The sequence below is a fragment of the Erythrolamprus reginae genome, chromosome 1, assembly GCF_031021105.1.
Source record: "Erythrolamprus reginae isolate rEryReg1 chromosome 1, rEryReg1.hap1, whole genome shotgun sequence".
Lineage (NCBI taxonomy): Eukaryota > Metazoa > Chordata > Lepidosauria > Squamata > Dipsadidae > Erythrolamprus > Erythrolamprus reginae.
The window spans coordinates 129,993,515-130,021,251 of NC_091950.1; the positions used below are offsets into that span (position 1 = coordinate 129,993,515).

At 39.6% G+C, this 27,737-nt stretch overlaps 1 protein-coding gene and 1 long non-coding RNA gene across 2 annotated transcripts in view; one reads left to right on the plus strand and one right to left on the minus strand.

Annotated features, from left to right (window-relative positions):
* On the minus strand, nucleotides 1–27,054 carry MRPL23 (mitochondrial ribosomal protein L23). The gene is made up of 5 exons (XM_070764934.1): nucleotides 26,751–27,054; nucleotides 20,187–20,309; nucleotides 19,144–19,226; nucleotides 13,138–13,211; nucleotides 1–1,682 (listed from the first exon to the last, which is right to left on the minus strand). The coding sequence occupies exons 1-5, from the start codon at nucleotides 26,822–26,824 to the stop codon at nucleotides 1,521–1,523; spliced, it is 516 nt and encodes a 171-aa protein (XP_070621035.1). The 5' UTR covers nucleotides 26,825–27,054; the 3' UTR covers nucleotides 1–1,520.
* The window catches only part of LOC139174519 (uncharacterized), a 40,306-nt gene continuing 39,317 nt past the window's right edge, over nucleotides 26,749–27,737 (plus strand). The window contains exon 1 of the long non-coding RNA XR_011560364.1: nucleotides 26,749–26,897. This is a non-coding gene — a long non-coding RNA (uncharacterized lncRNA). The remainder of the gene's footprint in view (nucleotides 26,898–27,737) is intronic.

Sequence of the window (27,737 nt, forward strand, 5' to 3'; positions counted from 1 at the left end):
TAGAATATTTTATTGCTTTATTGATCATTGCCTCCTGTCAAACACAGTACTGGAGCAGCAGTCATTACTGTTAACATGCCAACATTTAAGCATTTTGTTTTGCTTAACAAATAAAACAAAGTAGTACAAACCAGAACAGAAATTCACCAAAAAGCAAGATGTTATGGGCTAAAATATACTCATGCTTATTAGCCATTGTATTAGAACTAAGTAAAAATTGTTTGACTACTCCAGGATTTTTAAAAATATTGTCAATATATACCCTGATTCCCCCAAAAATAAGACATCCCCTGATAGTAAGCCCGATAGGGCTTTTGAGTGCATGGCAATAAGGCCAAGAGCTTACTTCAGGGTTCAAAAAAAATATAAGACAGGGTCTTATTTTCAGGGAAACTCGGCATGTATTTTAAACTTATGCCCTTGATCTACATTTCAGTACACCGGATGGCATGTAGTAGTCAACAGTTAAATAGGGGTGTTGGCAACAAAATTTAAGCAGGATTAGAGTTTCAAAGTTGTACATTTGTTTTTGAAGTTATTGTTCTAAAGAAGTTGAAAAGCGGGAATTTCATATATCTCTCCCTTACATCAAAAACATGTAACTCAAATATTTGTGCAGACTGTGTACACTGAGCCAAATAAGATCACTAGAGTTATGTTCATTTGCATAGAAAAATTTCTTGGAAAGATTTTCAGAAAATAAATTGATTCAAAGTTTTCTTACAGCCCACATCTAAAATCAGCACAGCACTTATCTACCTGATGTGAACTGAAAATCAGGGAACAGTTAGATTGGTTCCAAGCTTCTAGTGTTTCCTATTGCCAGAATGCTCAAAACATTTTAGGTTTTGTTCTGTCTAGCTACAGCCAACTCAGAACATTTTGAGTGGGCTATTTTCTCCTGAATTTTAGAAATGACCATTTTCCATTTCTATACACCCATATTCTCTAGAGATGGAGCCAACAAATAAATAACATAGGCTGACAATGGCTTTTACTGGATGAGATTCAGTTGGAATATGTATGTTTTGAGAACTTTATGCTCCAAGAACACATTATACCATTTCCACCTCCAAACCAATACTCTGTTAATATGAGAAGAATCATATTCCATCTCACACTCCAAGGGTATTACCCCAGAGCAGTCCAACCAACCCAAAGATTTACCATGTCTCATTTAAGTGGTAACTATATAATTCCAACTCTTAAAACCTTGATCACTACAATACCCATGTAGATATTGTCCAATGGTTTAATGAAGAACACATACAAGTAAGTATTCCTTGCCTCCAAGCATGAAAAAGAACTACAGTTGAAGCTGATGAACTTGTCTCACACTTGCCACATTCTATGTCTAGAGCTCTTCATTTTTTTACCGAAATAATTACTGCACAAAGTAGGGATTAAATATATTCGTAAAGGTCATACAAATACTATGGCATTAAAAAAAGAAGTCTAAGACTGGATGAAAAGTGTTCATATCCCACCAAGGTCCCCAACCTAAAACAGTAGATCTTCTATCAATGCCAAAACCAGTTAGGAACATCTCCACGTTTAAGATCATTAATTTTCTGCTGTTTCTCTTTTTCAACTTTGTTCTCAATTTCTTCAGAAGAGTCAGGCTCGGGAGCTTTGTCCTTGGCTGGAAACAAGTCTGGAAACTGGAAAGTCTGTCCTTCAGCCTAAAGACAGAAAACAAATGTTTAATCGTGTGTTCCAGTAGTATCTGTTTCTTCAGATAACCATGGGAAATTTCAGCAAGTCCAGAAAAGAAAAGATGCATAATATTATCCTTTACTCTATCAGTCTTCCTGCCAAGGGACTCATAGTAACTGACTCAACTTCACTCAGTAAACATATGGATAAGCAGAGTTTCTAACCTACTGTATAAGATGCACCTTTTTGCCTCTTAAGAGGGTGGAAATGTTGGTACATCTTATACACTAAATGCAGCCATTTTTGACTTCCTGAAGCCCCACCCACATGTCCTATTTTTGCAAAAAATGGCCCAGTTTTTCACAAAAACAGGATGTGCAGGTTTGGGAGGCTGGGGGAAGGCAAAAACACAATTTTTGTGAAATACAAGTTGCACTGATGGATTATCTCTGGCGGGCCCGGGACAGGGGCTTGTCCTCTGTCCTGGTGCTTCTTGACCTCTCAGCGGCTTTCAATACCATCGACCATGATATCCTTCTGTGCCGGCTGGAGGGGTTGGGAGTGGGGGGCACTGTTTTGCAGTGGTTCTCCTACCTCTCCGATCTGTCGCAGTCGGTGTTGGTAGGGGTTAAGAGATCGACCTCGGGGGGCTCTACCTTGTGGAGTGCCTCAGGGGTCGGTCCTCTCCCCCCTACTATTCAATATCTACATGAAACCGCTGGGTGAGATCATCCAAGGGCATGGGGTGAGGTATAATCAATATGCTGATGATACCCAGTTGTACATCACCACCCCATGTCCTGTCAGTGAAGCAGTGGAAGTGATGTGTCGGTGCCTGGAGGCTGTTGGGGTCTGGTTGGGTGCCAACAGGCTCAAATTCAATCCTGACAAGACGGGGTGGCTATGGGTTTTGCCTCCCAAGGACAATTCCATCTGTCTATCCATTACTCGGGGGGGGATTATTGCCCCCCCTTGGAGAGGGTCCACAAATTGGGCGTCCTCCTCGATCCACAACTAACATTGGAACACCACGTTTTGGCTGTGGCAAGGACGTTTGCCCAGGTCTGCCTGGCGCACCAGTTGCGGCCCTATCTGGACAAGGAGTCATTGCTCACAGTCGCTCCTGCCCTCATCACCTCGAGATTCGACTACTGCAACACTCTCAACATGGGGCTATCTCTGAAAAGTGTTCGGAAACTTCACATCGTGCAAAATGCGGCCGCGAGAAATATCGTGGGGCTTTCCAGATCCCCCCCCCCCCGTTTCGACAACACTCCGTGGCCTGCACTGGTTGCCGATCAGTTTCCGGTCACAATTAAAAGTGTTGGTAATGACCTATAAAGCCCTACATGGCATCGGGCCAGAATATCTTTGGGATCATCTTCTGCCGCACGAATCCCAGTAACCAATAAAAAATGTCGTCTGGCAGGACCCAGGGGAAGAGCCTTCTCTGTGGCAGCCCCAGCCCTCTGGAATCAACTCCCCCCGGAGATTAGAACCGCCCCCACCCTCCTTGCCTTTCATAAGCTACTCAAAACCCACCTATGTCATGTCACCAGGCATGGGGTAACTGAGTCACCCCTAGGCTATTGTAGATTTGTGTATGGTATGACTGAGTTGTTTGGTTTTAATAATGGGCTTTTTATGTGCTTTTTTAACATATTGGATTTGTGATATTGTATTCTGTTGTGAGCCGCTCCGAGTTCTCGGAGAGGGGCGGCATACAAATCTAATAAATATAAATATATATATATATATATATATATATATATATATATATATATATCAAATCCCAGAGTCAGCCTCCTCCGGGTTCCGTCAGTCAAACAATGCTAGCTGGAGGGACCACGGGGGAAGGCCTTCTCTGTGGTGGCTCAGGCACTCTGGAACCAGCTTCCCCTGGAGATTCTAACCGCCCCCCACTCTCCTGGCCTTCCAAAAGGCCCTAAAAACACAGCTTTGCCGGCAGGCCTGGGAGGGCCGTTGAGCACCAACATCTTGCTCCAGCCTAACTGTTGAATGATTGATAAATGAATTTTTTAACCATGGGGGGTTTTAATTTTTGTATCTTAATTTTATTGTTGTTAGCTGCCCTGAGTCCACGAGGATGGCATATAAATGTATGTATGTATGTATGTATGTATGTATGTATGTATGCATGTATGTAAATAAAGAAAGAAAGAAAGAAAGAAAGAAAGAAAGAAAGAAAGAGAAAGAAAGAAAGAAGAAAGAAAGAGAAGTTCAACAATATCTTAATTCTATATATAGCGTTCCCTCACTTTTCGCGGGGAATTTCCGCGAAGTAGAGATGCGGAAATAAATACACTATTTTTGGCTATGAACAGTATCAGAAGCCTTCCCTTAACACTTTAAACCCCTAAATTGCGATTTCCTATTCCCTTAGCAACCATTTAGATTATTACTCACAATGTTTATTCATTAAAGTTTACTAAAATATTTTTTATTAAAGGTGGACGAATGTTTGGCAGTGACATATGACGTCATCGGGCAGGAAAAACCGTGGTGTAGGAGAAAAAAACACGAAGTATTTTTTAATTAATATTTTTGAAAAAACGTGGTATAGACTTTTCGCGAAGTTCGAACCCGCGAAAATTGAGGGAACACTGTACACCACATTGCTGGAGACCAAGCCAAGACAATGGAAGGGCACACACAGTAAGGGCTTTACAAAGAATAGATAGGCATAGTAGATTGCATAGAAAATAAGGGTAAAGAAGGATGTTTAAAGGGAAAGCCATGAACTAGAATGTTACACATTTATCTGCAGATTTCTTTGCTCAGCTCAGAGTTTTCTTCTATTATGGCAATTATAAAAATAAACTGAATTGCTCTTAAAATGTATCTATTAAACACAACTGTGAGTAGTTCAACTTTATTTCAATAAAACAAAAAATACCATGTGCATGCATTAAAGCATGGGTCATGCCTATTTAATGACTCTGTATTTGCTGCCTAACGAAAATATACTAAAGAGAACTGTATAAATAATATGTTTTAAAAAGGGATCTGTCAAGTTATGTAATTCCTGAAATGCAGTATTACATTTTTTTAAGCAGTCATTCTTCATAAGAGCGTCAATGCCAACACCGAGCATTGCCACAGACTCAATGTCTCCCGTTTGGAAAACAATAATCTACTGACCTTTTAGCTTTTATTTAGCAGCAGGAACCTATTATTCAAAAGCAGCATTTTATTCTGTTGACATTATCTATTTTTCCATATTGTATGCAGTGTTGACAATCTTGTTAAAGATGAGCCGCCCTGAGTCGCTAGGGAGTTGGGCGGCATAAAAATATTAATTAATTAAATAAATAAATAAATAAATAAATAAATAAAATCAACACTTGTCAGCTTCCCATTCTCTTCAAATAGAAGAATAAGGCTAATAAACTATCAGACAATAATGTGTGCCAGGGGTCCAAGTAACACCCCCAACAAAAGAAGGCTCCGAGGCTAAGCATTCCTCAAAGTACCATTTTATTAGAGATGTCATATTGGCACAGTCTGAAAACTTCCAAGTTTTCCCAACCCAAAAGAAAGTCCAAGTCCCTGCCCTAACACCCACATGCCCATCACATGATCCAATCAATGCACCGTTCCAACTGGAAATGTTTCCCAGTTACACCCCTCCAGATGCAGAGCAGAGTGACCTTGACTCTCAGAGAAAGGAATGTTATTTCGACTATATATCTCCCCACTCCATACAATCCCCCCCTCCCAGTTTCCTACAGCACTAAATGTGATAGGCCTGAAGATGGCTTCCAGGCTTAACTGCTCCCCACCCCGCCATCCGATGATCCAAATCCTGAAATGAGAGCGACATTGGGGGTTAACCAATATTCCCTAACCACCTTCCCCCCCTCCCTCTAGGGGACCCCTTGGCTTATCAGGATACTTATCATGGAACTATTTCACCAATCTGTCTGCTTTCAAGTCCCAACTTTTAACCCAAAAGCGTATCTTTTCCAATGAACTAAATACTATAATCGCCCTCTAAAAAAATCTAGTCTAGAATCTATTTCACTTCATAATGGGTTTGCCCTTGTACCACTGCAGGTTTAGGAACTGGTCGGGTCTGTGGTCTTAACTGCGACCCAATTGCTGCCTTCAAACAAACTGTACAAGTGCACTAGAGTCCCCTGTCCCTATTGCTCTCCTATATATCCTATACCTTTCTTCTATTCCTATATCTCTTCTTCTATTCTTTCATTGATAGGTTTTATTCCTATATCTTCTCTTCTATTCTTTCTTAGATTTATTTTACTATACGTATATCCTCTATAACCTTCATTATGTATTTTACTATGTGTTACAACCTTCATTGTGTATTGGACAAAATCTATCAATCAATCAATAAAAGACAGGATGCATTTTCCCTAGTATGAGTAAGTACGGCTAAGGTGAACTGTCACTGGATTAATTGCTTTCACTATGGGGAAAGGGCCTAAAATCTTAGGTCCCATCTTTTTACAGGGCAGCTTCAGTCTTATGTACTTAGTTGGCAGATAAACCTGATCTTCCACATAGAAGGGAGGTTGGAGAGATCTTGCTTGCTTCTTGTATGCTTCAGCCGCATCTGCCAACGCATTTCCCACCGCTTCCTCAGCGACTCCATCCACTCCATCAAAGTCATGGAGGAGAAACATGATGGTTCTCCGGATAGTTCAGGCATGGGAACAAACTCTCTGCCAGTTGTGACCTGGAAAGGGGTTAATCTGGCCTGCTATGCACCGGTGTAGAAAGAAAGTCCAAGTCCCTGCCGCAGCACCCACAGGTCCATCAGATGATCCAATCAATGCACTGTTCTAATTGGAGATATTTCTCAGTCACACCCCTGCAGGCAGGGGCGGCCTTGACTCTCAGGGAAAGGAACGTTATTTTGACTAAATATCTCCCCCACTCCATACAATCCCCCCCCCCTCCCAGTTTCCCACAGCACTAAATGTGGCAGGCCCGAAGATCCAGTGCCCAAGATGGCTTCCAGGCCTGACAGTGTGGCGCAGAAAGCTGTGCATAAAAATAATGTCTGGAACTATTGGAAGGTATTTTATAGAATACCTTAACAGCTTTTGGGCATTATTAAAGAACTTTAAAAAGAACTAAAAATCAGCACATAAACTTAAGACTATAAGAGCACTCTTACCTTGCTATCTTTAACTTTATCTTTAGACTTTACTCACACATGAAATAGATGTTGCCAACCAATCCTAGTCTTCAGCTATTAATCTGAACGTATGAGCAAAGCAATTGGACTCACAAAAGTGCAGCTACAAGTTTCAATTTTACTTGCTGGTATGCATTAAGAAGCATTCTATTTCTTCTTGGACTCACTAAACATGAAACTATTGGTTCCACTCCTTTCTAGTACCATAATTCTCTAGAAGTAGATTTTCAGCATCAACAGGAGAAGACACCTCTATTAATACTGTGATTATTGAGAACAGAATCTCAATATACAACATTGGGGCACAATCAGGGGTGGGCTGCTGCTTGGACCGGGGGGAGGGGACATGCAGTGGGGTAGCAAAAATGGAGCTCCACCCCAGAGCACTCAATTTGCACAGAAAGATGTTGAAAGAAAATGCAGCACGTCCTAAATAAACCACGTCCACAGTGTGGTAGTAAAAATTTTGGTAGCCCTTCACTGGGCACAATTCAAAGTTCCACTTGGACCCAGATAGTATACTCCTTCCAAAATGACAGCAACTACTCAAGCCACTACTGTGGCATGCAAAAAGTCATTTCCACAATATATCTTCAATGAGGAAAAACTAGGTAGTGTTTTGAGAAGTTGCATAGCTCTCAAAGTTCTTTCTAGAGTGGGGTGGGGGGGGTGGTGTATCTATTGAAATCAAAGCCTGGGTATTTTCCAGAAGCAATGTATTAGTTGTTGTTTGCTTGTTTTTTTTGAAGAAAAAACTGAACTGGTTCTTATTGGCTAAAAGAAAAGGGTTTTGTTTTATTGGTTGTTCGCATTACTTTTAACAGGATCCATCAGGATAGACATTTTTTTTTAAAAAAAACTAAAACAACAAACATAACTCCAAAGACAGCACTGGAAACCCATCAGGCAACATTTGTATGATTGCCACCTGCATGTTATACTTGCATGTACATCATCATCATTGACTGATGTAGCTATGCATACTAGAGTTTGGCTTGCGGCCAAGGTGAGAACTGAGAGGCCTTGTCTATGATAGACATAGCCCTTCTGTCCAAAAAGGAAGGATATGGCCTACAAAGATGAGCCATGGTTCTAGTCCTTGCACTTCTCTTCTATGTTTGTTACATTTGTCACTACATTACTAAAGCAAATGAATCAGAGTGGATGTTTCCATGAAGTACCAAGTATTATTTATTTATTTATTATTTAGATTTGTATGCCGCCCCTCTCCGCAGACTCGGGGCGGCTCACAACAGAGAAATTATCCCACCTTCTCATTTTATTTTAAGATAAGGAAGGAAGGAAGGAAGGAAGGAAGGAAGGAAAGATGAAGGAAGGAAGATTCAGAAACAATGGATACAAGCTGTCAAAGAAAAGGCTCACAGATGCCATTTCAAGACTGGTCAAAACCAAATATTGAGCAGAAATCAATCTGTATCTGGAGCCTTTTAATAAACAAAAGTCAGTGCAGACAATTTGGCTCTTTCCATCCCTTGTTTTGCCGAGAAATGCTGATCTTGGCTGGCAGCCAGAAAGGATTTGAGACTGCCAAGATATTACATTGAACTCTCAAAACTGAAAGCTTTATAAATCCTCCACAATACCGAGCAGTAATTTTGCACTGGTTTGACTCTTGCATGCTGAAAGCTTTATGAAAAATAAGTTACTGTGCATGTTCAGTAGTTAGTATATTTTGACCATTCTAGAGCTTGAACCATATCTCCAGGAATAACGGCCATAAAAGTCTTTTAACTCGTTTGAAATCGCTTCTGAGTATCTGTAAGAGGTTCAATCATTTGGCTTAGTTTAAAAAAATGATTAATGGTCCCTTGCTGATAAACTATGTTAGCATACATTGTAGCACAATTTAAACAAAGGAAAATGTAGATTCCAAGTCTCTTAAATTCTGTTCTGTTCTTGGGGATATTGTCATAACTGTCAGGTGGTCACTACTATAGCTTCCATATAACCATTGAAGAAGCACATTTATATATATAATAATATATATAAGTAGATTGTTCTGAGTTCGGGTTTTGCCCCGTGTAATATTTTGAGTGTCTATGCGACGTTTCGGTGAAATCACATTCACCATCATCAGGCTGAAGTTTTAAGCTTCGTGCTGCTGTAAATATGGAAATATATATTTAATATATATGTAAATCTGGTTATATATATTTATATATAACCAGATTCATATATTTATATATTTATATATAATCAGATTCATAATAATCTGGTTAATATAAATGACTGGCTGCCAATCAGGAAAAAAAATATTTTTAGACTTTCTAACAGTGGCGATTATTGACTCTGCAAACAAGCAAAAACAAGAACATAATTTTCAAGGCACAGAAACAATTTCCATAGTAATGAATAAGTTTCAAACTTTTAAAATAGGAAAGGCAAGGAGTAGTTCTGTTTTATAACCATGGTTACAAAATGTTTTCTCCTGAAGAGGAGGGGAAAAGCACATAAAGAACAAACTGAAACTACAGAAGGTGATACTGACCACAAGCAATAATTTGAGGTCATTTGCAATGGCAGACAAATACTATCTGAACTAAAGAGGGGAAAACCCTACCTTCATTTGCCAAGTTTATGGTTGTAGAGAAAAAGTCCTCTGTCTTCATGATAACCTGGATTGCTACATATATGTGTTAATTCTCTCCTTCCACCCATACTGCTATGCATTATATGTTGTCCAGCCATCAACGTTTTCATCTTCCAACACTTGAATGCAATGATTAATGTGTACATATTATATTGCATAAGTTGGCCTGGAAATCAGAAGCTGATGACTTCCAGAGTAGAGAAACGTAACTGCTGCTTTTCAAGACAAAACAGTATTTTTCAGATACCTTAGAATGCCAACTAGTCAAGAAACTAACGCAAGGAAGAATAATGCTGCCACCTATTGACTATTTAAGAAAGCCAACATTAAAAAAAAAACCTTTCCCAAACAGATTGCTTTCTTACAAAATTACCTGGAACTTGTCATAAACATGAACTTGCTTAAGCCATGGATTTGTTTGTGCCAATGTAAGGGTGAACCAGAGGTTGAATTAAGGCAAAACAAGGAAGATATTGAAATGATCAGCAGGTATGCAGGAATCTAAAATTAAAGCCTCTTGCTTCACCTATGAAAATAAAGTCTAGGTAAGCCTGCTGAATTATGATAACCATTTCAGCATAGAAGTGACAGGGCACATCAAAGAATAAGTATATTATTTTTCTTCCCACGTTTAATGGAATACTGAATTAAAGACAGGCCAGCTACAAAATTGAAATAGGAACCCCACAGAATTAGCTATAACTATAAACAACTCTTAGAAGATATTATTGGTGAAATACTTTCCAGTCTGGAGCAGATAACAGTCAGTGTTTAGAATAAGATCAAAATCAACTTAAAAGTATTATATAGGTAAGGCTACATTTGTTAAGACTGAAGAAACATTCCAATGGTCTATAGGCAGTTAAAATAGATAAAAGTCGTTTCCAAGATCAGCTATTCTCACTAATAAGCACAGCAAATTCCTAAGAATAGTAAAAATGACAAAAACAAAGCACACACACAAAACGAACATGGAGTCGTATAACCACCCAGCCTTCAGAATGACAAGCCAAGAGCAAAAAATATAAGGTCAATTTAGGTTTAGGCATGTAAGTAAATAAACACATTTTCAATGGGAGTGGGGGAAAGACACATGTGTAGGCCCTGCCCCCTCTCTCAAATCCAGAAAAATTGAGGCACTCAGTCAGCCAAATTGGATTTTAAAGAAACTCAAAAACTCCAATGCTTCAATTATTAATTGAAGATTTAAAATAATGGTTTGGTTAATTTTTATATTGTTACAATGTTGTTATAATAATAGAGTTTGGTTTTCTTTTTGTTTATTTTTATTTTTCTTTCTCTTTTTTTTCTTTTCTCTTTTCTTTCCTTTCTTTTTTTGAATTACTATTTCTCTTTTATATTGTTTGTAGTTGATAAAGTCTTTTTTCTTGTAAGGGTTTTGGAGAATACATAAGAAGGAGGAGTAGGCACTTTTGCATATCTGAAGTACTAAAAGAGAAGGATATTAATTTAATAAGGTTTAAAGGAAATTAAGCTTGAATTCAATTAGACGAAAATTAGATATCTAGATAACAAAATATGAGGTCAAAGTTGGGGGGTTGGATTGACACGGAAGTAATTAATTGGGAACTAATAATTTTTTGGGAGATTAATTATGAATAATGTACTAACTCGATACTGGTTTTATTATAATATGAAAATATTCTAAAATGTATTGAAGACGTTTGTATGGCGAAAAATAAAAAGAAATTACCCCCCTCCCCAACCTCCCCTCCAATGCTTTTCATCTACTTCTTCCTGATACATCTTCAGAGATGAAATCCTGCCCTTTGAAAGAAGAGGGAGTTACCTGTGGACAACTGATTTTACAATAAGCATTATCTGGGCGGGAGAGGGGGGATGAGACAGAAAACAGCTACAAATATTATCGGTGATAATAGCAATAACTGATTGTTCTCTTGCTCAAAAATAGGTGGGTGGCTCAGTCACTGCTCTACCCAAGTACATAATAACAGAACATACCTAGGGTCAGGTTAGTCATCTTGAGTCTATGATATGCAGAACAGAGAACAGAGCAGAGGAATCAGTAACTGGATGTAGTTTTGACCTTAATTTTTTTACTGGAGAAAAAGGTGCTATTTGAACTACTGAACTAACAATGTATGGTGGGGAAAGAAATCAATCTAATGTGCAGCTTAATAAGATCCATCAAGGACCTACAATAGAGCACTAGTATATCTCTGCTACCTGATTTTCTGATTTCCTATTGAATATGAAATATTCTTCATGGCACCGGACCAGATTATCTCCGGGACCGCCTTCTGCCGCACGAATCCCAGCGACCGATTAGGTCCCACAGAGTGGGCCTTCTCCGGGTCCCGTCAACTAAGCAATGTCATTTGGCGGGACCCAGGGGAAGAGCCTTCTCTGTGGTGGCCCCTGCCCTCTGGAACCAACTCCCCCCAGAGATCAGAATTGCCCCCACCCTCCTCGCCTTTCGTAAGCTCCTTAAAACCCACCTCTGCCGTCAGGCATGGGGGAACTGAGATATTCTTTCCCCCTAGGCCTCTACAATTTATGCATGGTATGTCTGTATGTATGTCTGGTTTTATAATAAGGGTTTTTTAGTTGTTTTAGTATTGGATTGTTTCATGCTGTTTTTTATCATTGTTGTTAGCCGCCCCAAGTTCACAGAGAGGGGCGGCATACAAATCCAATCAATCAATCAATCAATCAATCAATCAATCAATAAGAATCTTTTGGCCATAAAAAAACTAAAAACCATCTCCCGGCTACTTCTAGAAAATAAAAAGTAGTGGTAACCCAGCAGTTTGTTTTCAACTTTACCCATCTATCCAGAAAAAAGGGGGAAAGGGTAAAGAGTTAATTCTATAAGCAGGAAGGGGGCAACCGATAACCAAGTGACTAGATTTCACTTTAGGACATACTTAGGCTTCTGCAAAAAGCTATGTTTGAGCCATTTTATGATCAGGAAAGTCTCTCCTAACAGCCAGCTTATCAGAAAGCCCACAGCTAGTTAATACAAAAATCCAAACACGCCCATTAACCTCCAAAGTGTTGCCTTCTCTTATATTCTACCCAATAATTAAGCAAAAACCGAACGTGTATTTACCTCAATAGTGTTCAATCTATAGGATTTGCTCTCTTTTGATCTAGATGCTCTGAGAGGTAATGGGGCAAATAAGGTTGACTTTTATAATTTTTGTCTAGGAACCTATTGGCAAATCCATGCATTTTCAATCAGAGAGTTTCACAACATCTTATCCTAAATGTTAAAGCCCAGTTTAGCTATGTAATGTGGATTTTTCACGAAGCTTTTTCAAAAGACATCTCCCCAGGGCCCTTTACCATGCCACATATGCCAACTAGTATAGAAGTGAACATTTTGATATTATAAGTTACCAATGACAGAGTTCTGACTACGGTATTTCTTGCTCCTTCAGCAGCTTGTCATTCCAAGTTAATGCCCAGGATATTTTTTTTCAAGTAGCAGTTTCGCCTTCAAAGAACTTAAGAGCAGATCCCTCAGATCAGACTGGCTGAAAACTGCATCCTGTTTCCCCAGGGCTCGATCACTTTTCAATGCCCTTTAGAAAAACAATGTCTTCATAACAGAATTTTGAAACCCATAAATAATTGACTCAACTAAAATCTACCACAAGTCCCTCACTTTCCCAGCTTCCAAACAGATGCATTTACTCACCAGCTGTACATAGGCAACCTTGTAGTCTGGCTTCTTGATTCGTCTATTTTTGTCATCCCTCAGTTTGTTTGAGCCTGTTAAATAGACCAACATATTGACTTACCAAAAGCTAATGGTTCCTTTTCCCTACCCTTTCAGTTAGAGAAAACAGGAATCATATTTACGTGATGTCTAGAAAGGAGCCTGTGGCTACTCCTAAGTGGGTAAACTCTTCTCTCAGAGCAGAAGTATTTAGGACTGGCGCATTAATCATGCAGCAATTTTACTGCTCACAAGTTACTAAATCTCATACTTGCACATTATAGTTGTCTTGACAAAGAAACAGGAGTCTCTCAAGGTTAAACATTCCCAGTTTCCTGCATTTCTTTTCAAAAGATTTCATTTCTAGTTCCCTGATCATCCCTACTTTTCTTCTCTGAATCTATGTCATTATTTCTACTCAATCACTTTTTCCAAATTTAGTCCAGTTTCTTCCAATACCTAAATGTTTTCTGTTCCAGAATACAAAGTGCTCAGAATAGTACCTGCTGCGGAAGTGGGGCTGTTCATCAAAGGATTAGATGAAGAATTTTTCCTTCTTGTGATTTAGAGACCATCCTTTTATTTGTGCAACCTTTTATTTACAGCTACATTGCATTCATCTTTTCAACCAGTTAGTGTTAACAAGGTCTTTTTCTTAAATGTAATTTGTGTAATGTGTTGTAATGTATAATTGTAAGCCACCCAGCATTATTTAGTTGCATTGGGTGGCTATATAAATTATAAGTTATTAATACAAATATTGGCAGCCCACTCAGTGTTTTATGAACTCTGAGAATATTTTCAAAGTAGCCTATGATTAAATATTGGCTAATCAGAAAGCCATGAGATACGTTGTCAAATTATTTGCTGAAATCAATATATAATACATCTACAGCATTTCTACAATCAGCATTCTTTCTGTAAGTGATGTCATTATGATTCTTCTTTCTTTCCTATCAGCTTTATCATTGCCATCTATGTTAAATAATGATCTATAGTTCTCTGTTTCCTACTAGCCTGTCTCGTTTTTAAAGTAAGAGTTAATATTTGTCTTCTTCCCATCACCTAGCCTTTCATCCATTCTCCAGGGTTTCTCAAATATAACACACAAATATTCAACCATCTCAATAGTATGACCTTTAACCATCCTATGATGCAATTCACTTAGCTCTGGAGATTTAAATCCATATTTCTTTTAGCCTTACATTTCAAACCTACCTTTTTATCCTATTCTTTACCATTTTCAGGTGCAATACAGATCCTCTGTTTGGAGAACACTGAGCCAAATTAAGAATACAACAACAGTGCTTCCCCCTTGTGTTCTAGCCTTGTTACTGCTACCTTAATACTTGTTAGCATTTTTCCATTTTTGTGAAGTACAGTGGTACCTCATGATACGAACCCCTCGTCATACAAACTTTTCAAGATACGAACCCAGGGTTCGGAATTTTTTTGCCTCTTCTTACGAACTTTTTTCACCTTACGAACCTGCCGCCGGCCGCTGGGATGCCCCACCTCCAGACTTGAGTTCCTCCCATTTTTTCCCACCCTGTCCTGCCCCATTCTCCCCTCTGGATCTCCATGGGTTTCCTCCGTTTTTCTCCACTCTTTCCTGCCCCATTCTCCCCTCTGGATCTCCATCGGTTTCCTCCGTTTTTCTCCACTCTTTCCTGCCCCATTCTCCCCTCTGGATCTCCATGGGTTTCCTCTGTTTTTCTCCAGTCTTTCCTGCCCCATTCTCCCCTCTGGATCTCCATGGGTTTCCTCCGTTTTTCTCCACTCTTTCCTGCCCCATTCTCCCCTCTGGATCTCCATCGGTTTCCTCCGTTTTTCTCCAGTCTTTCCTGCCCCATTCTCCCCTCTGGATCTCCATGGGTTTCCTCCGTTTTTCTGCACTCTTTCCTGCCCCATTCTCCCCTCTGGATCTCCATGGGTTTCCTCCGTTTTTCTCCACTCTTTCCTGCCCCATTCTCCCCTCTGGATCTCCATGGGTTTCCTCCGTTTTTCTCCACTCTTTCCTGCCCCATTCTCCCCTCTGGATCTCCATGGGTTTCCTCTGTTTTTCTCCAGTCTTTCCTGCCCCATTCTCCCCTCTGGATCTCCATGGGTTTCCTCCGTTTTTCTCCACTCTTTCCTGCCCCATTCTCCCCTCTGGATCTCCATGGGTTTCCTCCGTTTTTCTCCAGTCTTTCCTGCCCCATTCTCCCCTCTGGATCTCCATGGGTTTCCTCCGTTTTTCTGCACTCTTTCCTGCCCCATTCTCCCCTCTGGATCTCCATGGGTTTCCTCCATTTTTCTGCACTCTTTCCTGCCCCATTCTCCCCTCTGGATCTCCATGGGTTTCCTCCGTTTTTCTGCACTCTTTCCTGCCCCATTCTCGTCCTGGAACCTCGTCCTGGAACCAATTAAGTTCGTAAGATGAGGTATTACTGTAGTTACTATTTGTTCTCTTTTATTTTGAACGTATCTATAGAAGCCTTTCTGGTTACATTCATCAGCCTCAATTCGTTCAGAACTTTTGCTTTCTGAATAGCAGTTCTTCAGTTGCAAACTGCCTATATTTTTCCTTTCTAATTATTATTATTTATTTATTATGACATGTATCCTTTTTTCAGATTCCCCATAGGGTCTTTGTATTTTGATATTTTATTTATTTATTTAATTAATTAATTGGATTTATATGCCGCCCCGCTCTGAAGACTCGGGGCGGCTTACAGCACATAAAAAGAATTACAATATAATTTTCTAAATCCAATTAATTTAAAACTAAGTGTACTAATATATTAAACCCAGTATTATTAAAAAGCCAATCATACCCACTCAAACAACAATCATAAGTAACATTCATCAGCTACGGGGTTAGGATTCTTTTGCTGTCTTCCCTCATTTGATTTGCTTGTAATTGTGGCTTTATAAACTCTCACCCACTATAAGCTGTATCCAGTTCTGGTCACCACACTTCAAAAGAGACATTGAAACTCTGGAGAAGGTGCAGAAAAGTGCAACCAAAATGATTAGGGGACTTGAAACCAAGACTTACGAAGAGAGACTGCGGGAACTGGGCACGGATAGCTTAGAGAAAAGGAGGGCTAGAGGGGACATGATAGCAGTATACAGGTATATGAGGGGTTGCCACAGGGAGGAGGGGGTCACTCCATTCTCCAGAGCACCAGAGGGCCGGACGAGGAACAACGGCTGGAAACTGACCAAGGAGAGATTCAACCTAGAAATAAGGAAGAACTTCCTGACGGTCAGAGCGATCAACCAGTGGAACAACCTGCCTGCGGAGCTTGCGAACTCCCCAACTCTGGACACTTTCAAGAGGAGATTGGACTGCCATTTGGCTGGGGTGCTTTAGGATTTCCTGCTCAGGCAGGGGGTTGGACTTGATGACCAGCATGGTCCCTTTCAACTGTAACAATAAATAAATAAAACTTTTTCTATCACCGTCCCAAATGAAAAGTCATTTCTTTAGAGTTCAAGATGTGTTTATTTATTTATTACTTAGATTTGTATGCCGCCCCTCTCCGAAGACTCGGGGCGGCTCACAACACGTGGACACGTGTTGAATTACAATGAGGTTTTTTTTGGTTTCTTCAATATCAAGAACTCCCATTTTACACAGTCATTTCCCCCCCATCATTTTATACATCTATATCTCACCAATTACATCACTAACTTTGTTAGGCTAATATCAAGTCCAGGGTGTAGGGAAGAGTTTGATCTGGTGACACCTGATGAAGTGGACAAGGCCATTGGAGCTGTGAGTTCCGCCACCTGCTTACTGGATCCGTGTCCCTCCTGGCTGGTTTCGGGTCCAGGAGATTGTCAATGCTTCCTTGGGGAGGGGGTCCTTTCCGGCTCCCTATAAGGAGGCACTTGTGCGCCCCCTCCTCAAGAAGCCTTCTCTGGACCCAGCCGTACTTAATAACTATCGTCCACCGAAGGTTGTTGAGAAGGTGGTGGCGCTCCAGCTCCAGTGGTCCTTGGAAGAAGCCGATTATCTAGGTCCTCAACAGTCGGGTTTTAGGCCCGGTTACAGCACGGAAACTGCTTTGGTCGCGTTGATGGATGATCTCTGGCGGGCCCGGGACAGGGGTTTATCCTCTGTCCTGGTGCTCCTTGACCTCTCAGCGGCTTTCGATACCATCGACCATGGTATCCTTCTGCGCCGGCTGGAGGGGTTTATTTATTATTTATTAGATTTGTATGCCGCCCCTTTCCGTAGACTGCGGGGGAGAATTGGAGCCAGGAAGTCAATCTGAGTAGCACAGGCAGGGCTTGTGACACGCAGCTGGGAGGCAGGTACGTGAGAAACATGCCCACCTGAACCCCTAAGTCCAACTTCACCAGGAGGGACTCGCAACCCGCAATCTCTGGAGCAGCGAGTCTACGCTACAATACATATACCATAACATCTTATCAGGTATTAACCTGTAGTTATACATTATTATCAAATAAACAAATAACCTTATATATATATCATTAATTTGCTCGTTTCTCCTATACCATGTTATATCACTCCCCTCTCTTACCTTCCTTCCTTCCTTTCCTCTACTTTCTTTCTTCTTCTCTCCCTTCTTTCTATTTCCTACTACCCTCTTCTTTCTTCCTCTGTCTCCTTCTTTTTCTCAATCTCTCATCCCTCTTCTCCTTCCTTCCTTCCTTCTCTTTCCTCTTCTTTCTAAGCTCTCAACCTTTTTTCCTTCTCTCCTCTCCTCCATCCCCTTTTCTACCTTCTTCTCCACCCCACCCCACCCAAGAGTATATCCATTCTTATGCATCTTATGGGTAACATTCAAGCAGTCCATTTAATTAAATTTCCATGATTCATAACATTAATAATAACCTTAGTTCTCTTTTATGTTAATACCTCTATACATCTAACCATTCCAAATATATCTTTATGCTAATATAATGCTGCCTCCATAAAATAAATATTTTTGTCACCTAAGTGTCGAATTTTAAATTTATCTCTTTCCATCCATTTCAATTAGTGTTAATTAATTTCTGCCTATATTCATTTTCCATCCAATCATAAAAAATTACCCCAGTACTATAATATTCTGAATCCTCCTTATCCTTGATTATCCTTGATAATCAATTCATCTCCACACAGTCCAATATCGTCCTAATTACCTCCCCTTCTGAAGGCGCTTTCGATGCTTTCCAATTCTGTGCAGATACAATTATAGCTGCTGTAATTACATATATAATTAAATGTGTTTTCTTTGATATATTTCTCTGGTAGAATATCCAACAGGAATATCTCCGGTCTCAACTCTATACACTCTTGCAATACCTTTTCTATCCACATTTGAATTACCTGTACTTTCACTAGAATTTCTTAGGTGTTGATATTTTGAACATACAATGCAATTTCTCTTATTTCTACTATGTGTGTTCCTTTTTACTAGACTATATCCTTTAGTTACTATACTAAAGCCATGGAAATCACTCATCAGCCTTAGTAGCATCTATTAAATTGTATTTGTATTTTTCTGTCGACAGTTTAAAGTCATTCCACTGAATTCCCAGAAGCTCAGCATTTATTCCAAGACAGTAAAAGCCATGCACTTCAAAAAAAAAACAGGCTTCCTACCTTGTTCTACAGATGTACTTTCTTAACTCAAATGTGCTGGATTTAATCTGCAATTCTGCCTTGCACAAACCCAACAGTGTGAGCCTTTTTTTTCTTGAAGTATTATATGAAGTGAAATAACTTTATCTAAGGAGGCTAAATCAGTTTTGGACTATAACAACACTTTTTAATTAATTAATACAATCTCAGATTTGATTCTCACAAAAACAAACAAATGACAAGTCCCAATTCATGCAAGAATTGACTATTTTGCAAAGGAATATACATTGCACTAATCAACAGACTGCAATTGTTTCTTTAAATAGCAAATATTTAGAAAACAAAAAGTATGTGAAAGTGTTTCTCAATCATGAATAATCAATGTTCTTCAGTTGAAGACTCACCAAACTGTATCCTGGTTCGTACAGCAGCTACTGGCACACTATATATTTTTTCAAGGTAGTCTTTCAATTCTATTCTTGTCATGCTGTACCAAAAGGAAGCAAATAGTTGGAGCACACTAAAGGAACAACGTCACAATGTTAATTTCAGTAAGTATAATGTTATTCAGTAATTCCTATCTTTGAAAGAAGCATCCTGATATATTTGAAAACTATTTTATTAATTATGTGAAAGCTAAGAAAGCTCAAACCAGACAAGAGAAAGGATCTTATTATACAGGTCCCACAGATAGACAGGAATTGTTAACCATGAGGTTACATTCTCCCAAAAAAATGTCTTCTGAGATTTTTGCTGGAACTCAATCTGTTGTACTTTTGACCACCATCTTGGGGACAATCAGGATTACACTATTTGAAGTTTTCACTTTGGCAATGTACAAAATGTATAGTTTGTACAAAACCCCACAAATCTTACAGTAGTGCTGGGGTCTGTGAAACAAAGAAGAGTTTCAACTGACATTTTCAGAATCAGTTATATAATAATGCAGCATAGTGTGTTTACAGGGCTATTCCAGGAAGCACGTGGGAAAAAGTGAACTCTTTTTATAAGTATAAAAAATGTAGGGGGGAAAACCTCCTAGGCACTTAAACGTTTATACAATATGCGATCCTGATCTGCCTCCAGGTTCAATCTGGAAAGTTTTACTATAAAGCTGTGTTTCTCAACCTTAGCACCTAGGGAGGGAATTACTTCAGAATTCTCCCAAGCCTCTATCTGATTCAACAGAAAAGAATCAGTGCCCTGAGATATGAAAACTGGGAAATGTAAGAACCATCCCCCTTTGTAAGAACTCATCAAAGTTGTGGGACAGCCTACAAGGAACACGGTGTACGCATAGACGAACAAGCAAACCGGCTCCAGTAGTTATTGATAACTTTGCATAATGTATTCGCTTTACCATTATCTCCGAGAAACTGGATAACATTATTCTGAATAGTTTAACTCAAGAAGAAATGTATTATCTTCTTCATATAGATGCACTTACTCCATGGGGATGCGGAACTGTACTGTATCTTCTGGCAGATGGGCGCCAGGCCTCACCAGGGTCAAGAAGTAATCTGTCCGGAAAATTCTTGTTGGAGGATTTCCTAACTGATAAAGTGGATAACTACGGACAAAGAAAATAAATATTTCTGAGAACTGTGGAATTCTTGTAAATGTAAAGCATGTGGACAATGTAAAATCTGACTGGAATTTTTATTTAATATAAGGAGTATTTTTGTCTTATGCATACATGACTGAAGAAAGGAAGCAATAAAAATTAATGTGGTATGTTTTTGATAATTATCTCCAACCTAAACACAGCTGAACTAGGCTTTCTATTTGATGGCATATAGCAGAATAAAATGAAGAATAAAATAAAAAATAAAATAATGCAGTAAGAAATTAATCCTTCATTCAGAATTTTTAATGTAGGTATTAATATTTCACATGTTAAGGAGACATACAATACCCATGTACATATTTATATACTTATTAGAAACTTATTACATTAGTAATTTATTATTATTATTATTATTATTATTATTATTATTATTATTTATTAGACTTGTATGCCGCCCCTCTCCGGAGACCTGGGGCAGCATATAAGTCTATTATGTATATGTAATACATAATAATTAAACTAAATGTTCAGAGGCTTTTTTGCCCTTGAAGCAATTGTATCATCAATATCCCCATATGTTTCAGAAGATTATTTGGACAATTTCCAAATCCCTTAAGGAGAAAACAATTACACTATTTCTTGTGTAAACAGTTACACAAGTGAATGAATACCATATGAATTTACACATAGGAGAATAATTATGAAAGCTGCAATCTTAGGTTAAAAGCAGGTGCTGTATATTTCATTTATGGAAAATGTTATGGCTATAGTGTTAGATATAAACAATGTAAGAGCAGGAACAAACAACTGCAGCAAACTGGTAAATAATACTCATAATAAAGCAAAGGAGGAAAATAATAAAGGACAATAAAAACACTTCAGAATAATTTTATACTTCAAACACTTAAATTCTAGATCTACTTCAAATATTATAAAATTTTGTACAAATGTTCTTTAGAAATTAAATGGGATTTGTAAATGCCTTATTATATATAGTATCACAGTTTTTATAAAACATTGTTTATGTTTTTCCAGTAATAAGTCTTCCCATGGTAGCTGTGATACTGCGATAATGATAGCCTTTTTCAAATGACACGTGAGCATTTCTAATGTGAAGTGATTTCAAAAATGTTGGACATGGAAGCACTTACAATCTTACATTAAGATGCTCAATTGATTTCACATACAATGAACAGGAAACATGCAAACTTCCAAGGTATACTGATATACCAAGGAAAAGAAATCTAAGAGCAAAATTGCTTCATTAGAACCAGTATGGAATTAACATCTTAGTAAGGAGACGTCAGGATATATATGCAAGAATCAGAGGAGAGAACCTAAAGCTAAAAGTAATATAATTGAGCATATTCCTACAGTTCTGTGAGATGCATTTCTGATACCGTAGTTTATGCAGATAACCCTAGAGAAAGTCAAGAATTATTGAAATATTTATTTATTTATTTATTTATTACTTAGATTTGTATGCCGCCCCTCTCCGAAGACTCGGGGCGGCTCACAACATGTAAAAAAACAAATCATAAGCAATCAGACAATTTAAAATATTTAAATATTTAAAAAAACCCATATGCTAACAGTCACACACACAGACATACCATGCATAAATTAAACGTGCCCAGGGGAGATGTTTCAGTTCCCCCATGCCTGACGGCAAAGGTGGGTTTTAAGGAGTTTACGGAAGGCAGGAAGAGTAGGGGCAGTTCTAATCTCCGGGGGGAGTTGGTTCCAGAGAGTCGGTGCCGCCACAGAGAAGGCTCTTCCCCTGGGGCCCGCCAACCGACATTGTTTAGTTGACGGGACCCGGAGAAGGCCCACTCTGTGGGACCTAATCGGTCGCTGGGATTCGTGCGGCAGGAGACGGTCTCGGAGATATTCTGGTCCGATGCCATGAAGGGCTTTAAAGGTCATAACCAACACTTTGAATTGTGACCGGAAATTGATCGGCAACCAATGCAGACTGCGGAGTGATGGTGAAACATGGGCATACCTGGGTAAGCCCATGACTGCTCTCGCAGCTGCATTTTGCACGATCTGAAGTTTCCGAACACTTTTCAAAGGTAGCCCCATGTAGAGAGCATTACAGTAGTCGAACCTCGAGGTGATGAGGGCATGAGTGACTGTGAGCAATGAGTCCCGGTCCAGATAGGGCCGCAACTGGTGCACCAGGCGAACCTGGGCAAACGCCCCCCTCGCCACAGCTGAGAGATGTTGTTCTAATGTGAGCTGTGGATCGAGGAGGACGCCCAAGTTGCGGACCCTCTCTGAGGGGGTCAATAATTCCCCCCCCAGGGTGATGGACGGACAGATGGGATTGTCCTTGGGAGGCAGAACCCACAGCCACTCCGTCTTATCCGGGTTGAGCTTGAGTCTGTTGACACCCATCCAGGCCCCAACAGCCTCCAGGCACCGGCACATCACTTCCACCGCTTCGTTGACTGGGCATGGGGTGGAGATGTAAAGCTGGGTATCATCCGCATATTGATGATACCTCACCCCATGTCCTTGGATGATCTCGCCCAGCGGTTTCATGTAGATGTTGAATAGCAGGGGGGAGAGGACCGACCCCTGAGGCACCCCACAAGGGAGAAACCTAGGAGTCGACCTCTGGCCCCCCACTAACACCGACTGCGACCGGCCAGAGAGGTAGGAGGAGAACCACTGAAGGACAGTGCCTCCCACTCCCAACCCCTCCAGCCGGTGCAGAAGGATACCATGGTCGATGGTATCGAAAGCCGCTGAGAGGTCAAGGAGCACCAGGACAGAGGATAAACCCCTGTCCCGGGCCCGCCAGAGATCATCCATCAACGCGACCAAAGCGGTTTCCGTGCTGTAACCGGCCCTGAAACCCGACTGCCGGGGACCTAGATAATCGGCTTCTTCCAAGGACCGCTGGAGCTGGAGTGCCACCACCTTCTCGACAACCTTCCCCATAAAGGGAAGGTTGGAGACTGGACGATAGTTGTTAAGTACGGCTGGGTCCAGGGAGGGCCTCTTGAGGAGGGGGCGCACAAGCGCTTCTTTATAGAGTGATGGAAAAACTCCCCTCCCCAAGGAAGCGCCGGTAATCTCCTGGGCCCAGCTCCGTGTCACCTCCCTGCTGGCCGAAACCAACCAGGAGGGACACGGATCCAGTAAACAGGTGGCGGAACTCACAGCTCCGATGGCCTTGTCCACTTCATCAGAAATAAACGTAGGAGAGAAAGAGCAGCAGGATGCAGGACTCTTTGAGGTAATATTTTTATTCAAACTTTCTACCTACAGGTAAAGAATCATGGGCAAAATCTCAAGAGGTATCTAGAAAGACTAAAACTGAAACCTATGACTTTTGCTAAATATTAATGGGTATTAAAGTTACATCTAAAAACAGTCCATATTTAGATATTAATAAATCTTTACTGACCAGAGTTATAAATTGTTTAAATTGAATCTTCCTGCAAATTTAAATCATATCCCGCTGATAATCACATTCACATCTATATAGGATCTGGCTTCACTGTAATATGTAAACATGAAGTAGGAATGAACTTTTATCAATGTGTTGAAATGTGATTTAAATTTTAAATAAAGAGACTAATCATAGAGAAAGGGCAATGGCAAGCTTAATAAGCACAATTCAAAGATACTTGGATAATAAAGATCAGAATAAAGCAAGTATTTTATGGATGTGCATGTAACAAATAGCTATGAACGTTATACACCAAGAAAGAATTATGGTGCTTGCCTTCTGAATTATGGATTTAAGAGATAAGTACTAAAAGTACGTACAAACAGCAAAAAGAAAAAAAATCTGTTTTGGATGAATCTTATAAATCTTATTGTTTCTTTGAGAAGATGATCAGCAATCATAAACCAGCACACTTTGAGCATGTGATGGGAGTTTATTTTGGATCACTAACCTCAATTATGCTTGGAAAGATTGATAAAAGTATTATGAAGAGGACATTACGGTGGAATCGAACACATGGAGTGGGTCTCCATGCTCCCATGCCGAGTTCTCTTCGTCAGTGGGGTCCGAAAGGAACCAAAGCCGTCCTCTAGGGGCAGTGAAGCAAACAGTGAAGCCCTGTGAGGTCGCAGAGAGTTGCAGGTTCTTTTCCCCTCTTAGCCATGGCAAGAAGAGGCAGCCTAAAGATTCCTGTCACGAAGCTGGGACAACCAAGGAACAACTAAGACTGGTGTTGGAGTGAAGTAGGTGAACAGTGACTGGAACTGGGAAAGAGGATTCCTTTTTACTTAAAACCTAAACTCAAGGAATAATTTAGAACTATTTGCTCTGAACCGTTACATAAAACGGCGATTAAGTATCTGAGAAGAATACCAGACCAGAAGGAAAAAATGCAGAGAGAGCAAAAGTTATATTTTAAAAAACAGAAAATTTGACTCTTGAACTGGGAAAACATGGTAATGGGAAGGCATTTCAAAATGCTAGAATTATCTAAAAACGTATTCTGCTTTATTTAATTGAAGTACAATTAAAATTACGATTGAAAGATTAAAATTTGATTAACGGCAATACTGAAGTTTAAGTTGAGAGCATCCACCTGCTAACAAAAGGAAAATATACAAGTCTGGGAATACAGTATTTATAAGAAGGATTGTGAAGATATTTATTGGATTATATCTACCTATCTGATGACTACTAGAGACTTAAATATGAGAACAAGGAAGTTATTTAATGAAAATGACCCCTGAAGATTGAAACTGTAAAGGGAATATAAAGAGACTTTTGATAATTTATGGGATTATTTAAACGGAACTGGTTAATTACCTGTGGGATACAAAGAACTGTAATGAGTGTACTTCTTGAAGGGCAACTTTAGGTCTGAATAAATGGTTCTTGGACTACTGGAAAAAAGTAGGATTTAAAAAAAACCAAAATAAGATGCTTCATAAAGAAGAAATGAATGGAACTTTGAAGGAGATACAAAGGACATCATAGGATTTAGGGAGATTATGGGGGGAAATGGAAAATACTATAGAAGTATTGAAACCAACAAGAGATGATGGATAGAAAAAAAATAATATCTTTTGTTGTTCTTCTGATTTGTTTTCTGCTTCTGTTTCTTTCTCTTCTTTTTTTAGAATGGTGGCATGATTAGAAGTTAGGTAGGATAGAAAGAAAACAACTTTTAATAAAAAGGTAGCATGATAAAAGTAAGAATAAAGATAGAAATAAGAAAAAGGAGGAATATTAAGTGTATACTTTTTATGTAAAATAAAAGCAACAAGAGGGAAGCTTAGAAATTGAGTGGGGATATTATTGTGTTTGATTAAATAATAGGAGGATATTAGAGCAATATATTAAAACATGGAACAATTAAATAATGATATAATACAAATGTGTTGCATTGGCATCCTTCAGTCTCGAAAGACCATGGTATCATGTTTATTTATTAGAAATATATAAGTAGGTGAAATATAATAACTATGATATATTTTACTAATTCTATTTGTAATAGAATGTATGGCACACTGTTTGATAAGTATATGTAAAACAAAACAAAAAAACTTGCGCAAAAAGTATAAGAAAAAGAATGTAATCGTGTAGATGGATAGCATGAAATAAATTACTGAAATGTCCTTGGAAGAGCTCCAAATTGTGTATGTAAAAAGCAAAAAATCTTGTGTGTATGTGCGTGGAGAGTATAAGAGGAATGCAATCGTGTAGATGGACAGCATGAAATTGCTGAAATGTCCTTGGAAGAGCTGCAAATTGTGACTAGAAACAGATGGAAAGGGTGGGCATTTGTCCAGTCACCTGGAATGAAACCAAGGTGATGACATTTAATATCCACTAAGTATCATTATCTATCACATTATTATTATTTTTTTAAAAAGCATTATACAACTGATAATCACATAGGAGGAAATGATGAAAATAAAATAAAATAAAATAAAAGGAAGGAAGGAGTGGTATGATGATGATGATGATGGAGGTGGTGGTGATGAAGGAAAGAAGGAGGAGTGAGGAAGGAAGGAAGGAAGGAAGGAGGGGAGGGAAGGGAAGGGAGGGAGGGAGGAAGGAAGGAGGGGAGGGGAGGGAGGGAGGGAGGAAGGAAGGAACCCATTCCCTCTCTTTCTCTCTCATTTGAAAACAAGTGAAAAAGTGAAACCGAACACGTGGGGGAGGCGTTACACGCGCTTTACAAAGCACCTCCTGGAATAGGAGACTGCACAAAACTACCATTTCCACTTTCGAAATGTTTTAGCTCCTTTGGCGACCGGCGACCTTGCAGCTTGCAAACAAGCTATCTATGAAAGCGGAGGCAGGAGGCGACCTTGGGAAGGCTGGCTCTCCAGATAGGGAGCCCGGGAGAACACGCCAGCGGAACCCAAAGGACGCGCTCAGCTGAGCTGCTAAGGTCGGGGACTGAAAGCCCGGGACTGGGGGAGGGGAGGGGAGGGGGAGGAAGGAGGAGTACTCACAACACTCGCCGAGCCATGGTTCCCACTGGGCCCCCGCCGGAGCCTTCATCCGCTGCGGAAGAGGAGAACAACATCCGGGGAAAGAAAGCCGTATAGAAGTAGGAAAGATAAGACTCGCAACACCAAGGCGCTGCAAAGTTGAACTCGGTAGGTTGTTTGTTGTTGTTGGGGTTTTTTAAAGACGCTCTTTACCAATTTGGCGAAAAAGCAGCGAGAGGCGTCCGGCAGTGTAAAGCCGGCATTCGGGTTTCCATCGTAAATTAAGGTGGAGGCATGAAGTCTTCCTGCCACCAAGGCTAAACCTTCCCCGAAGAATCAAGTTTAAAAGTCTCGGGTTGGACTCGCGAGTCTGCGGACTGGGGCGGCATACAAATGTAAATTAATGATGATGATGATGATGATGATGATGATGATGATGATGATAAAAATAAAAATAATAATAATGTGTCGAGGGATATTTCCTCTCTAAGATTTCGAGCTGCAATTCTAAGAGTTCAGTGTGGGAGAGGGCGAAAGAGAGAGATGGATAGATGATAGAGAGACAGAGGGAGGAAGGGAGAGATGATTGATATATTTTATTCCTATATCTTCTCTTCTCTTCTTTCTTTGATATACAGTATTTTACTACGAGTATATCCTCTATAACCTTTATTGTGTATTGGACTGACTGACTGACTGAACAAATAAATAAATATATAAATAAATAAATACTGTAAAATATAGATGATTGAGAGAGAGAGAGAGTTGATAGGTAGGGAAGATAGGTAGATTATGTAGTAGGTAGGTATAGATACAGATACTGTATATCAAAAATTACCTCTGTATAAATATATATTTATATTTACAATGGAAACGTGGGTGTGGGTGTCAAAAATGCAGAAATAAAAAAGAGAATAGCATAAATATAATATTAAATATTCTGGGTTTCTTTTCTGTGTATGGCTATTAGTTCTGCCAGGTAGTTCTGTAATTCATTAGCCCACCGTA

What these genes read in the sequence shown, in the direction of transcription:
- MRPL23 (XM_070764934.1), bottom strand. Translation starts at nt 26,824, where the DNA reads ATGTTGTTCTCCTCTTCCGCAGCGGATGAAGGCTCCGGCGGGGGCCCA. An exon ending in CAGTTCCGCATCCCCATGGA is followed by an intron (nt 19,227 to 20,186) that starts GTAAGTGCATCT and finishes CTTTTGGTACAG; the next exon opens with CATGACAAGAATAGAATTGA. An exon ending in ACGAACCAGGATACAGTTTG is followed by an intron (nt 13,212 to 19,143) that starts GTGAGTCTTCAA and finishes TCTATTTAACAG; the next exon opens with GCTCAAACAAACTGAGGGAT.